This window comes from Ranitomeya imitator, chromosome 1 (assembly GCF_032444005.1).
Source record: "Ranitomeya imitator isolate aRanImi1 chromosome 1, aRanImi1.pri, whole genome shotgun sequence".
Lineage (NCBI taxonomy): Eukaryota > Metazoa > Chordata > Amphibia > Anura > Dendrobatidae > Ranitomeya > Ranitomeya imitator.
Window position 1 is genome coordinate 423,115,409 of NC_091282.1, and position 18,248 is coordinate 423,133,656.

The following is an 18,248-nucleotide window of genomic DNA, read 5'->3' on the forward strand; positions in this document are numbered from 1 at the left end:
TGTAGATCTAATGCCTCTGTCACTCTCTGTCACTCCAGTTCTATTCCCAATCCTGCTTCACTGTTGACTCTGTCGCTTGTGGCCCTGGGCAGGAAATAGAGCTGTAGTGACAGAATTAGAGCCTCATTTACATATTAACAGAGGTACCGACTGACCATTTAAAGCTACTGATGAAACTGTCTTTGAAGAACCGCATATGCATATAGTTAGTTTTGTTGGTGAAATTATGGTGACAGATTTCTAGTAAGGTTGAAAGGAGTCACAAGTCCATCTAGTTTAACCAATAACACTGTTACAAAAGTTTTGTCCCTCTGACAATTTTGAGTGTTCCTGATAGATTTTTTCATTCTAATTTCAGAAATGACTTCACATTTTTCCTATCACGTAAAGTTTTTGAGAAATGATACGAAATATTATATTCTGTTATAATTCTAAAAACATGGATTACACTGCGCAAAAAATTTCAGGGAAGTTCTTGTCCCCTGAGAAAATTTTATTGTATCTTATAGATTTTGATATGCTGAACACGAATATGTGCTCCAGTGCTCCAAAAGTCTGTATCACATAAGGTTTTTAACCTCTTCATGACCAAAGCTTTTTTCGATTTTTCATTTTTCGCTCCCCTTCTTTCCATAGCCATAACTTTTTTATTTTTCTGTCAATATGGCCGTGTGAGGGCGTATTTTTTGCGGGACGAGCTGATGTTGTTAATGATTCCACATTTGTGCAGATTTGTTCTTTTGATTCATCTATAATCCATGTTTTTAGAAATCTAGCAGAATATTATAATGTTTTGTATCATTTCTGAAAAACCTTACGTGATAGGAAAAATCTGAAGTCATTTCAGAAATCAGCATGAAAAAATCTATCAGGAACACTCAGAATTGTCCGAGGGACAAAACCTTCGTAGCACAGTGAAATGAAAGTCGTCTGCAAAACTTTTGGACAATTGCTTTTGCTACTGACATCGATACACATGTATGTAGTGTCTCGGACGTCATAATGAAGACTATAAACTATTGTTTCTTAACCCCTTACTGCCAGCTGATGGAATAGTACGCCAGCTGTAAGTATCCCTCGCTTTGAGGTGGGCTCCGGCGGTGAGCCCACCTCAAAGCTGCGACATGTCAGCTGTTTTTAACAGCTGACATGTGCCTGCAACAGACACGAGCGGAATCGCGATCCGCCCGCGCATATTAAGCAGTTAAATGCCACTGTCAAACTCTGACAGTGAGTATTTAACTGCACTTCCGGAAGTTGGTCTGGAAATACGTGCAGCGATGACCCCTGTCATGTGATCGGGGGTCATCACTGTGTTGCCATCGCAACCAGAGGTCGAGACCCCTATGGTTGTTCATGGCAGATTGTTATGAGCGCCACCCTGTGGTCGGCGCTCATGGCAAGTCTGTAATTCTGCTGCATAGAGGTGATCTGAGCATGGCCTCTATGTAGCAGAGGCGATCGCGCTATGGCAGCTTCAAGTCTCCCATGGAGGTTATTGAAGCATGCCAAAAGTAAAAAAAAAAGTGTTTAAAAATATAAAAAAATAAAAAAACATAAAAGTTTAAATCACCCCCTTACGCCCCAATCAAAATAAAACAATTAAAAAAATCAAACCTACACATATTTGGTATCGCCGAGTTCAGAATCGCCAATAAAAAGAAGAATTAACATGATCGCTAAACAGCGTAGCGATAAAAAAAAGATCAAAACACCAGAATTACGTTTTTTTGGTTGCTGCAACATTGCATTAAAATGCAATAACGGGCAATCAAATGAATATATATGCACAAACGTGGTATCATTAAATGTCAGCTCGTCCCACAAAAAATAAGCCCTCACATGGCCATATTGACGGAAAAAAATAAAAAAGTTATGGTTCTGGAAAGAAGGCGAGGAAAAACGAAAATGAAAAATCGAAAAAAACTCAGGTTATGAAGGTGTCAAAAACCTTAACTGCTACAGACTTTTGGAGCACATATTCATGTTCAGCATATCAAAATCTATAAGATACAATAACATTTTCTCAGGGGACAAGAACTTCCCTGAAATTTGTTGCACAGTGAACCTAACAGGGTGATCCAGTAGAAAGCAAAACCGCACGAGGCAGATGCTAATTGTCCCATACTAGGGGAAAAATTCCCTCCCATCTTCACATACAGCAAGGAGACTAGTCCCATGGATCAATGACCCTTCCCAGGATCTAGTCCACATAAACTGTAATATTTTATTTTTCAAGAAAGGCGTTCAAACTTTCCGTATGATTTCAGGGAAAGGATTAAGTAGGTGTGTTGCATTCAAGATACTAGACACCTTTTCTTTTAAGCAGCTACCTCGTATCTGGCAACAATTTTCATCATGTTCCCAATTGAGAAAATTCTAATGTTTCCTGCACGTGTATGGTGACATTGGGCGGAATAGCTGTCAAATTCGCATTTGGTCAACAAATATAGTAAGCACGTTTTTGGTCTGTAACTTTTCAAGGTTGTAGCCATGGAATCATGAGTTTGGGTTTTGTGGCAGCTTTTAATGCAGTTTTTCAACTAAAGATGATGAAAGCACAAGGTGTTTCCTTTTTCATATTTACATGACTGCATTACGAAAGCCATAGCTCTTATTGGTCTTTTTTAGTTATGAATTGCGTTATTTAGGTGTGCGTAAAATTTATTGTTTAGCTTGAATGTATTTTATTTGTTTTTTCTACTTGTCCATAATAAAATTAAGAAATTGTTCCATTGCCACATTCTAAGATCAATACTTTTTTAATCTGTTGATGTATCTGTGTTAGTGATGAGCGAGTATTCTCGTTACTCAAGATTTCTCGAGCATGCTCGGGTGACCTCCGAGTATTTTTTAGTGCTCGGAGATTTAGTTTTCCTCACCTTAGCTGAATGATTTACATCTGTTAGCCAGCATAAGTACATGTGGGGATTCCCTAGCAACCAGGCAACCCCCACATGTACTTATACTGGCTAACAGATGTAAATCATTCAGCTGAGGCGATGAAAATTAAATCTCCGAGCACTAAAAAATACTCGGAGGACCCCCTAGCATGCTCGGGAAATCTCGAGTAACGAGTATATTCGCTCATCACTAATCTGTGTAACTGTATGTTGATGAAGATGCTTTTTGTTTTTGTCGTCTCCACTGACACGGCTGTATGTCGGAGAAGCTGATTTTATTTTCTGTCGACGTAGCTCTATCTTGATGAATATCGTTTGCTTTATCAGGAGATCTTTAAGGCTCTGCCTATGGTCTCTGTAAAACCATTTAGAGCAGTGTTTCTCAACTCCAGTCCTCAAGATACATAAACAGGTCATGTTTTCGGGAATTCCTCAGTATGGCATAGGTGATGGAATTAATGCATGAGCTGGTGATGAAATTATCACTTGTGCGATACGAAGTAAATCCTGAAAACATGACCTGTTGGTGGCTCTTGAGGACTAGAGTTTAGAGACACGGGCATAGACGTTAAATGCTCTAAACAATCTCTGATTTTGGCCATTGTAAACTGTACAGCCCGTTCTGTAGTTGGACGTCACCATGCAGGAATGGGTTAAAACTTTCACTTAGTGAAAAATGATTTGCTTAAACAAAGCTTCGGGAAAGACTTAAGACTTTCCATTTCTCAGCTCCTTTTTGATAATCCAACCTGCACAGAGAGGTTGTTTGACCTTCAGAGACATCATAATTCCAATTCTGCACTTCATAGAAGAAATATGGCTCCTTCCTTGCTCCCTTTGCATCTTCGCTGCATCAGATGAGAGTTTCAAAAGCATACAGTTTTATAAAGGAAGTTGGCTTACCGTCTCTAGACATTCCCAGGGCAAGACACTTCTGCAGTCTACAGTGTTGGCAGCGATTTCTATTTGTTCTGTCAATTAAACAGTTCCTCTGCCTTGGGCAGGAGTAAGAGGCATTGTTTTGTTGACTTCTTCTGAAGAATCCCTGAAACGGTAAGATATAATAAAGTATCAGCTATTAGAAGGACTGTAATGAATCATTGCCTTGGTATTAAAACAAAACTTGAATTTTCCTGCTATTGATTTGTATGTAATTTGTTCTCTTGCTGGGTAACATTTTTCGTTTACACGACTCATAATAAGATGTCATATAGCCTGAAACTAAGCTGTGTCTAATGCAGACAGATAAACCGAAAGACGGGCTAAAACTTATCAAGTAATTAAACTCTAAAAACAAAGATGCACAGAAATTCCGGATGACAAATTAAGTGAAATAGAAAATACTTTTTGCTCCTTTTTGGGTGTGATACACAACTGCATGGACACCTCTGTACACAATGTATTTTTTTTTTGTTCATTTTCTTCTTAAATGTAAAGTTAAGCATCTTTCTAAATAGTCATAATTAAAAATGGTTCCACTATTTCTGCTGCTGCACAGTGTCCATCAGTTCTCTCTGCTCTAAGCTCTCCCTTGTCTCAGTGTTAGAGGTAGCAGGCCGGCTCCTTTTGGCGATCGGGATTATTTGGTTCTGTTCACTAAAAAGCGACGGCTCTTTTAGATCCCAAACTATTAAAGAGATGTTCATCTGCAATTGAACAGGGGATCTGTCACTAGGTTTTTGCCAACTAATATAAGAGCAGCATAATGTAAAGACAAAGACCCTGATTCCAGTGGTGTGTCACTTACTGGACTGTTTGTTGTAGTTTAAAAAAATCACTACCTTACCAGTAGGACTAATAAATGTTGTGCCATATAGTCATGAGCTCTGTATAACCCTGCCCCCACAACCTGCTGACAAGTAGTCCTCCATATTCATGAAATCTGTATAATCCCACATCCACCACTGATCGGCAGCTATCTGCCTATGCACAGTGTACACAGAGCGCTATCAATCACTGGTGTGAAGACAAGTGCAACAAATTCATAAAACAATCCATAAAAATGTGAAAATCCTTTATTAAAGACACTTTAAAATTCCAAGACACATGACGGGGGACAGGGAACAACATGGCGACGCGTTTCGAACGCAAACAGCGTTCTTCCTCAAGCCCACTGGTCACTGGTGTGGTCGGGGTTATACAGAGATCAGCATTCAGATAACTGGTAGATCTGCATCAGATAAATCAGTAATTTTATCAAAACTGCTGGAAGCAGCCCAGTAAGTGATACATACTGCAGTCAGGATCACTGCCCCTACATCATACTGCTCTCAAATGAGATAGTAAATATCTGGAGACAAACTCATTTTAAAGTAAAATCAGCGCTGTAGAGTGTGGTTGAAAACCCTCAAGGTTTCGACTGTATGGGCATGTTTTGGTCTACATCAAAGGCCAAACACAGTCATTATAACCCCAGTAAGAACCATTCCGAAAATTCAAGTATCTCTCACAGTAGGGCGTATCGTTCACAGTAGGGAGTTGGCTCTTTGTACCAGATGAGTCAGGCATGTACACATAGCTCCACTGTATGGAGAGGTGGAGAAAGTATGTCAGGGAGGGCAGAAAAAGCAGATTGCAGAAAAGGAGGAAAGCACAAAGGGATATAAATTAAGGATTTATGCCGTGCTGATATATCAGCAGTGAAGACAGCAGCACCCTGGATACACACTCCTCACATCCAGGTTATGATACAGGTAGTGACATTCCCACAAAGAGAAAAATCTGAAACTTGGATTAGGCTGCAAACTGCATATCCAGACGATTTAGGAATGAACATTGCCGACTGCAAATTTATTAACTAGAGATAATCAGTAACAAATTGTAAAAATGTTTTTTTCCATGTGTCTGCAGCTATTAACTAAGGTTAGAAAGAAGAGTTATGGAAACTGAGCCCCTGTGAGGCGGTGCATAAAAGCCATATGGCTCCCTCATGGTACTGCCTTATAGGCCCTTCCTGGTTTCCATGAACAATACCTCTGGACATACCACATCTAATGGCACATGACGTCAGACAGAAACATCTCTGAACGCTTCTGTATAAAAACAGAGGCATATGGAGGGGCAGTAAAAGGTATCTCTATAGGAGCCTTAATATGGCCACATCACTGAGACCAGAATGTGCTCCTGGCGCTTATACATCCTTTCCATGTATTCAAATCAATAAGCATTGTATTATAATGAGAATGTTCATTATTCAAACCACAATAAAGGTAATAAGATTTCAACTCAACACTAATAAGATATACAGTACCTATATACACAGGGTAGATGGTATTTGCCTGGCCACTTGAGTTCTAACTCATGAGGCCCCCAACAATCACTAGAGCGGGGGTCCAGGACCCTCTATTTCTCCTCCTGCATGTGTGCTGCTGCGTGTAAGATCTTCGTCATTGATGAAGTATAATGGGGCCACCAGCGATCAGACATTTATCACCTACCCTGGTAAAAGATACACGTCCATTGTGAGAATTCCCCTCCCATTTATTTCAACCTCCCTATATAGTGCCAACATAATCTGCAGCCCAGTACAGAAACTGCCATCACTTACACCAGTCATATTTGCAATTTGTCATGTTACATGAGTAACGGTCACAACATGTTATCGTTGTGGTTACTATACCTATACACACTGCTGCTAGTGATAAAATATACCAAAAAGTAATTCATTTGGGACGTGTTACATTCACAGGTATTCTTTAAATTAGGTTTTGTAAATTCTTTAGTAAGATATTCAGCGAATATATTACACCTTGAACAGATGCATCAACAAGTTAGTATGTAAAAAAAATCAAATGAAGGATAGTGGTGTTCAACAAACCCCATTAGTAGGGGTCAATGTAAAATGCTGGGTTGCTGAAGGCACCGATGTACAGAGTAACACTGAAATGTCACGTCATTCTCAGGATCATGCCGCCCCCAGAGGTTGTACTTTCACTGACCATAAGCAGTGATAACCTTGTGCTATAGCACGGTGGCACAGTGGTTAGCACTGGGGCCCTGGGTTCAAATCCTACCCAGGACGACATCTGCAAGGAGTTTGCATGTTCTCCCCGTGTTTGCGTGGGTTTCCTCCGGGATCTTCGGTTTCCTCCCACATTCCAAAGACATACTGATAGGGAATTAGACTGTCAGCCCCATCGGGGACAGTGATGAAAACATCTGAAAAGTGCTGTGGAATTATATATATGGGCAACACGGTGGCGCAGTGGTTAGCACTGAAGCCTTGCAGCACTGGAGTGCTGGGTTCACATCCCACCATGAACAACATCTGCAAGGAGTTTCTATGTTCTCCCCGTGTTTGCGTGAGTTTCCTCCGGGTACTCCGGTTTCCTCCCACACTCCAAAGACATAGTGATAGGAAATTTAGATTGTGAGAACGATGATGATATCTGTAAAGTGCTGTGGAATTAATGGCTTTATAAAGAGACCCAGACCAAACATTCCATTAAAAAAATCAATATATCGATCATTACCTATCCATAAAACCCATTAACACTGCCTTCATATGTTAAAATTAACACATCATAGCCCTGAGTTTACAGTGTATGGCAGAAAAAAGCCCCGGGTGATCAATAACCCTGCCAACAGAGGGTTGATCGCTGTTGGTAACAATAACATTGCTTTATGGGAACTACGTTATCGGCGACTTAGAGTTATAGTTTTTTAATGAACTTCTAAACAAAGTTTATACATTGAACTTGTTTCTGCTTTAAGGCCTGTTCTATCTACTGTAGCTGAGAATGGTAGCCTCATTAACCATGACCCAGTACAGTAAAATACCTAAGTACAACCTAGTATCTCACCCAATAAACCAGAAAAAACTGTGATATCACAGCAGCTTCCCAACCTATTCTAAGTCTCTCCACTGGAGGAGAACATTTCCACGCCATTATGCCGCCATCGTATAATTCTACGTCCACATGGTGATATGTGGAATCCTCCCGTTTAGAACTGTTGTAACGGTTTTACATTTCCTCTAGCTTTTTCTTGTTGGTTTCTAAAGCCATTTTACAGATTGCTTCTTAATACGCCATCAGTTTAAGTGCTACTACTTGTTTTCCCTCTCTCCCAATTACAAGGCTTTGCTTGTTAGCTTTAATACTTTATGTCGCTGTCATTAAAAGGAGTTTACTTCTGAAAAGTGTGTCATTGACTTTTATTGTGAGGGTGTCATGGCTCTGCTGGAGCAGCCTACAGCGCATGGCATTGTGAGGGGTAAGTTAGGCGATGTTTTGTACTAATATTACATGATTTAGGCAAGTGGGTAATGATACAAAAAGAGCAAACAGAGAACGCACAGAGGAAGGAACTATTGAGTCCCCAACCAGCCTACACCAAGTCCTCAAAAAACTGCCCTAGATTTTGTGAAAAGTGACAGAAAGCTAATTATCAACTTTACATCAGAAATAATTCAGAAAAATATAGTTTAATATGGACAGCACAAAAGTGGAAATTAAGAAATTAAAGAAGATCTGGTATCTCTTGACACTTATTTATTCCAGACAGATAACATTCCTAGACAATTTTTAAGAACTTTTTTCGGTGTTCTTTGTCCTGGAAATGTATAACTAAATTGATAACTGGGTGTTAAAGAGGTTCTCCTGACAACATATTTTATTGTATAGTACAGTATGTGGTGTAGTTAGAATAAAATATTTACTGATTTCCATCTTGCTCGTTTTCAGCATGGCTCAGATTCCCTTCTGAGTCATATCAGTCTAGCTGGATCACACAGGTGTTTATGTGTGGACCGGAAGTCGCTTTTACAATGTAATTCTATGGATGGGCTTACATTGATGGAACTAGCACTGCCCCACACAGCAGTTCCTGTGTACGCTGGCAGAAGAGCAGAGCTAAAGTGACACAGAAGAGGTTTAGAGCGACGTTGGAAACCAGGGTAGACAGTGATTGGTAAGTATTTTAATTTACCTACAGCACAGGGATGTTGGAAACCAGGGTAGACAGTGATTGGTAAGTATTTTAATATACCTACAGTACAGGGATGTTGGAAACCAGGGTAGACAGTGACTGGTAAGTATTTTAATATACCTACCATACAGGGACATTGGAAACCAGGGTAGACAGTGAGTGTTAAGTATTTTAATATACCTACAGTACAGGGATGTTGGAAACCATGGTAGACAGTTATTGTTAAGCATTTTAATATACCTACAGTATAGGGACATTGGAAACCAGGGTAGACAGTGATTAGTAAGTATTTTAATATACCTACAGTACAGGGATGTTGGAAACAAGGGTAGACAGTGATTGTTAAGTATTTTAATATACCTACAGTACAGGGATGTTGAAAACCAGGGTAGACAGTGATTGGTAAGTATTTTAATATACCTACAGTACAGGGATGTTGGAAACCAGGGTAGACAGTGATTGGTAAGTATTTTAATATACCTACAGTACAGGGATGTTGGAAACCAGGGTAGACAGTGATTGGTAAGTATGGTAATATACCTACAGTACAGGGATGGATGTTGGAAACCAGGGTAGACAGTGATTGGTAAGTATTTTAATATGCCTACAATACAGGGACATTGGAAACCAGGGTAGACAGTGATTGGTAAGTATTTTAATATACCTACAGTACAGGGATGTTGGAAACCAGGGTAGACAGTGATTGGTAAGTATTTTAATATACCTACAGTACAGGGATATTGGAAACCAGGGTAGACAGTGATTGGTAAGTATTGTAATATACCTACAGTACAGGGATGTTGGAAACCAGGGTAGACAGTGATTGGTAAGTATTTTAATATACCTACAGTACAGGGATATTGGAAACCAGGGTAGACAGTGATTGGTAGGTATTTTAATATACCTACAATACATTACAGACATATTTACTAAAGGTTTAGGGATAATATTTTTGTCAGGGGTGCTTTTTTTTAAAATAATTTCCCACTGTCAGCAAGGTGTGTTCTTACAAAATCATTTACTATTAGCGTTAGTTTGCAGTTTCTGATTGAGGCACTCTACTTCAGACAAGATGAATGATAATTACTAATTGTGAAATTATTCAAACATTTCCACGCAAATTAAAAGAGGAATATCAAAATGCCATGTTCTAATAAAGCATGACCCCAAATTGTTCATGGGAAATACAAGTATTAGGTAAAACAGATATGTCAGGGGAGTGAACAGTGTTCTGGCACCCTCAACTTTGTACTTGAGAAAAGCAAGTTGACAGCTAACCTCTTTCCTATCGATACATTGAGGTAGACGCAGAGGGTCCTTTACAACTTTTATTGATAGGATCAGTGTAAAATTACAAGAAAAATCAAAGTACTCAGTACAAGGCATACAACATATCTAAAGTACATAGCATTATGTATGGTACAGGACACTCACAGCGTAATTGCACAACATGGCGAATAGTGTAAATAGCTATAATACCAGAACACTACTGTGATATAAAACATGTAGAACAGAGTAGCTACATAATACAATATGGTGAGCTCTAACAAGGGGGACATAATAACTCTCTGACTGTGCTATGTGGAGGTAAACAACCAGATGGGATGAAAATTAGAGAGATGATCAGCATGTCAGCTTCCATGAGGTCAAAATGGCTCTGAAGAAGAAGGGGCAAGGCTAGTGCAGAGGCTACTACGGAAGAATTGATGAGCAAAGATTAATTGCACAGTAACCAATGAAACAGAAAGTAAAGACATACTGATAGGGAATTTAGATTGTGAGCCCCATTGGGGACAGCGATGATAATGTGTGCAAATTGTAAATTGCTGCGGAATATGTCAGCACTATATACAAATAAAGATTATTATTATTATTATTATTATTATTAAAAAAGCTATAATGAGAACATTATCAACAGGTGGCACTCTTGCATATGTAATCACAATACACTACAATTCAATACAAAGCATAGTAAACTGATTATTTGCATTTTTATAAAGGCATGAAAAAAGATAATTTGCTATATATATAGTGTTGAACAATGTCACAGTCTAGTTAGTTAAGAACTTCACATATCGGTTGGGAGAATCTGCATCTCATATACAGGTGCTTCTCACAAAACTAGAACATCATCAAAAACTTAATTTATTTCAGTTCTTCAATACAAAAAGTGAAACTCATATATTATAGAGTAGACCTCAAGCAGCTTGGATTGTCTGTCTCTCCATTTTTCCTCCAGACCCCGTGACCTTGATTTCCAAATTAAATGCAAAATTTACTTTCATCTGAAAACAACACCTTGGACCACTGAGTAACAGTCCAGTTCTTTTTCTCCTTGGCCCAGGTAAGACTCTTTTGGCGTCTATTGGTCATGAGTGGCTTGACACAAGGAATGCAACACTTGTAGCCCATGTCCTGGATATATCTGTGTGTGGTGGCTCTTGAAGCAATGACTCCAGCAGCAGTCCACACCTTGTGAATCTCCCCCAAAAATTTTGAATGGCCTTTTCTTAACAATTATTTCAAGGTTGCTGTTATCCTGGTTGCTTGTGCATCTTTTTCTACCACACTTTATCCTTCCACTCAATTTTCCATTAATACACTTGGATACAGCACTCTATGAACAGCCAGCTTTTTTAGCAATGACCTTTTGTGGCTTACCCTCCTTGTGGAGTGTGTCACTGACTGCTTTCTGGACATTGGTCAAGTCAGCAGTCTCCCCATGATTGTGGAGCCTAATGAAACAGACTAAGGGACCTTTTCAAATGATTAGGAAGCCTTTGGAGATGCTTTTTGTTAATTATTCTAATTTACTGAGATAATGACTTTGGATTTTCATTGGCTGTTAGCCATAATCATCAACATTAATAGAAATAAACACTTGAAATAGATCACTCTGTAATGACTCTATAAAATATGAGTTTCACCTGTTTTATTGAAGAACTGAAATAAATTAACTTTTTGATGATATTCTAATTTTGTGAGAAGCACCTGTATGTATTGTGAGGCAGTGACTGATGTCAAAGGTAGGGGGTCGCTGTTTGTTCTTCCCATGATGTGCATGGAGGCATACTGAGGCCATGAGGGGGCATTGCAGTTGCAGGTGTAGCTGTGATTGCAATGGTGAAGTAGTGACCGATGTCTCAGGTAGGGGTCACTGTGTGTTCTGCCCAGGTTGTGCACGAAAGTGTATGAAGGCCATAGGAGTGCATGGCAGTTATGGTCGTAGCGGTGGCTGCAAAGCAGACTAGAAATAATAAAAGTAAGTATTATTCTGGGACATGCTAGTATCCAAGGCAGATGTATGGGAAACCTGCTCTGAGATGTTGTGTTGTGAAACAGACTGCAGGATGGGAGTCGTGCAGTCCGTTTCATTCCAGGCCCGGGCTTTCCATGTGGCCGAAGGCCACAGGTTTCTTTGTTAAAAGCCCCACAGTAAAGGGGTGTGTCAGGGCCAGTTTCAGTTTGGTGTAGGTGAGTACAGAGCTTTGTCTGTGTGAAGAGACACAGGACAGAGCGGAGCCAATAGGCCTGGCACCCACAGCAGTGCTGCTGTCCACTGTAACAGGACTCAGAGGTGATCTGTCTAGTGCCCAAAGGTGAACCGGAGGTAGACTGTCCTGTGCCCGAAAGAGGACTAGCATGTTTAACGGTTGGAAACAGGTGGATATGGTACCCAGCTGTAATCTGGAGGATATCAAGGACTGTGTACGGCTGTGAGTAAAAGACATTGACATAGCGGTGCAGTTGCCCATGACCACTAGTCAAAGGGAAGGCCAGCGTGTTTAGTGACTGTAAACGGAAGGATGCCGTGTAATATGTAGTGCAGTGAAATGAACATTAATACTATGCACTGAGATCATATGCACTTGTGTGTGAATTGGGACATTTAATGCTATGAAGAAACACATTAAAGGAGTCTTGTGTTTGAACTTTGTGGGTCACTGCCTCATCACTGCATAAGTGTGCTGCCGCTGCATCACAGTATAGGTGGTCATAGACTGAAAGATTGGGCCGAGATCAAGAAAAAATACAATGGAGCTCTTGTATTATATTGAACGGTTTCAACTATTGGGTGAAGTTCTTATTCCCTCGATACCCATTTTCTGGAGTCAAATAAGTTGGAAATTCTGGAACAAGGTCTATTTGTGTAAAACAAAGATTGCTATATTTCTTCTTTTTTTTTGCCATCCCTGGAATTTTTCTAAAATCTGAGCTGGGATTAGCAAAAGGAGTAATAGCCAAATGCCTCTCGATAATTTTACTAAAATGTAGGCCAAAAAACTGGTATGAATGTTAGCTGCAATCTATTTTACCTTCTAGCTACCATAGATTGCGTTATTTGGTGCATGGACAGCCCAAACATGCAATCAGTTTTAAAGAGACACATTTAAAAAAAATGTTTGTGCACCTTACTCCAGCAGGCAATAAGTTGTAGACTGGGGTATGAAATGCAATCTTGATCAATTCCCGCTATATGTTTGCGCCTGCATGTCTCATGGTTGTTTGTCAGACAAAATCTGGTGACATGTATGCTTTAAGGTGGGATTGTTAACAAGCTTAGCCAAAACTGGGTTTTTATTATTCTTGTACTAGGAGATTGACTGGTGACTGCGGTTAGAATTTGATTCGCCAAGTAAACATAGTAGTTTTTGCTGCTGACTTCTGCCTTTTTCCACATGATGAGGATTTACACACAGGCACATGATGGCTTCTGGTAATGCAAAGATAGTTAGGTTTAATAAGGCTGAAATAAGGGGCACAAAAAGAGTCAGGCAGAGACTTCTATTACCACTAATGGAGCACGTACACTGCGGTAAATAAAAACCGTACACGCATGTACAAATAGATGAATAAATGACAATAGCTGTATTGAATCAGATTTCTAGTAACATCAGCATCATCGCCACTGACCCTGTGATATCAACACACTGCACATAGTACAGGATATATAGAAAAGGTATATATTACCACAGCATTATTTGTAATATAAAAGTATTTTCACCGTGGAATAAAGTACAACGGTAATCGTACTGAAAAACACTACGATCAGCCTCTCTCAGGCCAGAATTTGGGTCCAATATACAAAAATGCACAGAAAATGGTGGCAATGGAGAATTTAGAGTCTTTACAAAAGACTCATCACTTTTTATGCCAAAACTGTCATACTTCTCTTATGCCGGACCTGTCACCCATTTCTCTTGTCAGCCTAAGTTTTCGTTAAGTTTTAGTATAATTCCCATACTTATCTGCACTTTAATCTCTCCAAGGGCAATTTTCTCAAAATGCTGCCCACACTTATCACATAACCATCAGCCTATAATCTTACAAAATCTTTAATCTTACGAATACAAGTTTTACAATCTAATTTAATAGCAAAATAAACCATTTTTTTTCTACCCAGGATTCATGTGCATTTTACTAAATGGAGAATCGGACATAACTGCAGTATTATTGCTCTTTACATAACTGCAGGTGAACTTTGAAGAGAGGACAAGTTACTTATCATTGTGCACACATTAATATGGGGGGTCAGATTTGGTAATGGCCAGTAAGTTTGATTATTTGTCTTAAGTTACCTTCACACTGAGCGACGCTGCAGCGATACCGACAACGATGTCGATCGCTGCAGCGTCGCTGTGTGGTCGCTGGAGAGCTGTCACACAGACAGCTCTCCAGCGACCAACGATCCCGAGGTCCCCGGTAACCAGGGTAAACATCGGGTTACTAAGCGCAGGGCCGTGCTTAGTAACCTGATGTTTACCCTGGTTACCAGCGTAAACGTTAAAAAAACAAACACTACATACTTACCTTCAGCTGTCTGTCCTCCGGCGCTCTGCTTTCCTCTGCACTGTCAGCGCCGGTCAGCCGGAAAGCAGAGCGGTGACGTCACCGCTGTGCTTTCCGGCTGGCCGGCGCTGACACAGGATGCAGGAGGAGTGCAGAGAAGCAGAGCGCCGGAGACAGACAGCTGAAGGTAAGTATGTAATGTTTGTTTTTTTAACGTTTATGCTGGTAACCAGGGTAAACATCGGGTTACTAAGCGCGGCCCTGCGCTTAGTAACCCGATGTTTACCCTGGTTACCAGTGAAGACATCGCTGGATCGGCGTCACACACGCCGATTCAGCGATGTCAGCGGGAGATTTAGCGACGAAATAAAGTTCTGGACTTTCCTCAGCGACCAACGATCTCCCAGCAGGGGCCTGATCGTTGGTCGCTGTCACAGATAACGATTTCCTTAACGATATCGTTGCTACGTCTCAAAAAGCAACGATATCGTTAACGATATCGTTATGTGTGACGGTACCTTAATTGAAAGCCCGTTCACAATGCCATGATGGGTTAGGTACTGGGTACACCAGCTGTTTTTGGTGTTGGTGAGGGTATTATCATAACTGCCAAGTGCAATGGATCTGGTCGGATAAATGAAGGTGAAAACAGTAATGTTAAAAACATGATACCGCCCCGAAGTGGACCCCTTATATATTTGGGGCATGTTAGCCAGCAGTCCATCAAGGAGCAGATAAAGAAGTCTACGATAAGAGTATGCCTGTTTTCTAATTCATTTTACGTAATTATACAATTATAACAGGTTAAGTAAGAGACTGTATGTCTTGCACAACACTGCGGCGGTGTCTGTTACCTCCAAGAGCAGTCTAATCTCAGGTTCTCGTTTCTTTACGAGCTACATAAGAGGTGCACAAAGTTTACATAATCTGATAGGTGGAGAAGCTGGTCTGACCCACTTCTTGGTAACCTTCTCTTCTAAACTGTGCATAGGAGCAAGGATGTTACGGACAAAACACACATTAACCAAAAAGAATTTTGCAGACTGAAATATTAATGTAGAATTATTGGACACTTCCTATAGTTGTCATTAGGTTTGTTATTGATAAGTTCTCAGTTTGATTGACAGTACATTTTACTGCAATCAGTCAGCAAACAAATACATACAAAGTACTGTGTTGCAGCACAGTCTAAAATCCATCATACATAGCACAAGAGTATAACATACTGTACAGGATACCCTAAAATATAACATCAAAACCAACATAAAATCCAGCAACATTGATAAGTCCTGGTTGGCTTGGGCCTTTGACAACAGCCACTGTTGTATAGTGAGTTAGCAGCATTATGAGAGCAGAGTTAATAAAAGGGTCTGTAATGTGACACAGCAAAACTCAGCTGTACTGCCCCTCTTCTCCCATGGACTAGCAGGAGATAAAAGTTGAAAGTTATCAGTAATGACACTGAGGTCTGCTGTGCTCCACCACAAGCTATAGTGGGAGCCTGGTCTATTCTACTGAATATTAGCATCTGTTAATGGTCAGACTCATACAGGGAGAAGTACACGCCTTCAGTGAAAATTGCCTGATAATGCAAACTTGGACTTAAAGAAAATGCTGTGCCATTTAAAAGCTGTTGTCAGAGATTAATAGTGCCATTTAAATGGTTAACAGCAGCAGGCTGAATTCAGGTCCAGACATGGCTGTTAGATACAGATGTCTGCTGTTTAACTTAGCCCCGACCAGTCAAATTAACAATATATTCGTAATGGATTGTCAAGGTGTTAAATAATTTTTAATATTAAAATAACATTAAAATCAATCTCAACTTTAGAGAAAACAGTGTACATTCCCAGTTAGCTGCCTGCTGGACACATACCTTAAATAATGTGTAAGGGGAAAGTCACTTTGTCCAAAGATGCGGCTTGTTTTGCTTTCCTCAGAAACATTTGCTGCCAGTGGATTTTGGAAGGCACCCCCTAATGCTTCATACCTTTCAGATCTGACAGGGCTTTTTTTATATTGATATATGTTAGGGCTCTTTCACGTGTCCTGATATTTCCGGTACTAGAAAAACCATTACCGGAGATATCCGTGTCTGTGTGTTCGTGTGTCTAATACTGGTGGCAACCGTGTGCCGCATCAATATCACACATACCGGCACCTGGGAATCAGCGGTAGTGTTCACGCTATTCCCCGTCACCGGGTAGTGAAAACAACTCACATCACTGTCCCACGATTGTGCTGCAATCAGCACTAGCAGGGATCAATGTTGAGAATTGTATTCAACTGTTAACAGTAAACACAGCCTGCAGATGATGATGCCGCAGTTAGCTTTAGCATGGTTGGTTTTCATGAATATAGGGGTCCCCACAGTGTCATCAGTGTGCACATGTGCGGGATGTTTTGTGGCCCGTGCTTTGCCCATGGACACACGGTCCGTGGAAACACACTGACGTGTGCACAGAACTATTCACTTGAATGGGTCTACCTTTGTAAGTGTCTCCAGTATGTGTGAAAACTGTCACCACACCTACCGGAGACACTGACGTCTGAAAAAGCCTTTAGGCTAGATGTAGGCGAGCTTATTATTTGCCATCCAAGAAAATCGGGTGACTTATACTAATTAAACACTGATCAGAGTATTATCACAGTGTGGTCTGATTTTCTCGAATGAAGAGAAGACGGAGGTTAAAAAATTTCCTTGGAAATCGAACTGCACTCAGATGTCATCTAAGTGCAGTCCAATGTTTTCCACTGTCTCATTGACTTGCATGGCCAATCTATCTGAGGAAAACATCGGAGATGTGCACGGCCCCATAGAATAACATTGGTCCGAGTGAGATTTTGTTGGCACGCACTCGGACTCATAATATGGTCGTCTGTACGGTGCTGTGATTTTATTGGGTGTTTAGCTAATATGTATAGAAGCCTTTAGCCTAGGTTCACAGCTGTATTAAGAATTCAGTTTCCCTGTCCCATCATAGGAGCAGAAAACAAAGCTGTGACATATCCACAAGATGGCCACCAACAATGCCAGACAGACTCTATGGACTATAATGGGCTCTGTGGGTTATTATAATGTTATCTGTCATTTTACTGAAAAAAATGGCTCAGCGTGCTACACTATTATTTCTGGCTTTTTGTGATAGAGTACATAGCTTTATTTTTTCAACAGCAGCAAAAAAAAGTGTCAAACTCCACATCCTACTGTTATTTTCATTTCACTATGGAGAAAGCAGTTTTATATGACAGCCAAGAAATATTGTTGATGCTCATATGCAAATGAGGCGTATCCTCTTTATTTCTCCACCCCGTCTGTCCCTGTTTTCCGCATTATTTTCAGGAATAAGAGTATGCATGCATTATTTATTCCCGAAAATAATGCGGAAAACAGGGACGGATGGGGTGGAGAAATAAAGAGGATCTGACCATCTGACCGGTAAAAAATCATTTTAAGATCCTGCCAATTTGAGCTGACAGAGTCCCTTTAATGTATGGCTCCTTTTGGCACAAGGTTCGCTACACCGCCTGTGCTTACTTCCATACGGATTTCGGAGCCATCTCCTCTAATAATCTTTCCATAAAAATTATTTTTTAGCCCTTGGTTTTGTGTTTTCCCAAGGTAAC

General features: G+C 40.3%; 1 protein-coding gene across 1 annotated transcript in view; it reads right to left on the minus strand.

Moving 5' to 3' along the window:
* RORB (RAR related orphan receptor B) overlaps positions 1–18,248 on the minus strand; it is a 352,234-nt gene that overhangs the window by 81,174 nt on the left and 252,812 nt on the right. Inside the window, exon 3 of the mRNA XM_069763311.1 lies at positions 3,807–3,948. Within this exon, the coding sequence (XP_069619412.1) occupies positions 3,807–3,948 (142 nt within the window). The remainder of the gene's footprint in view (positions 1–3,806; positions 3,949–18,248) is intronic.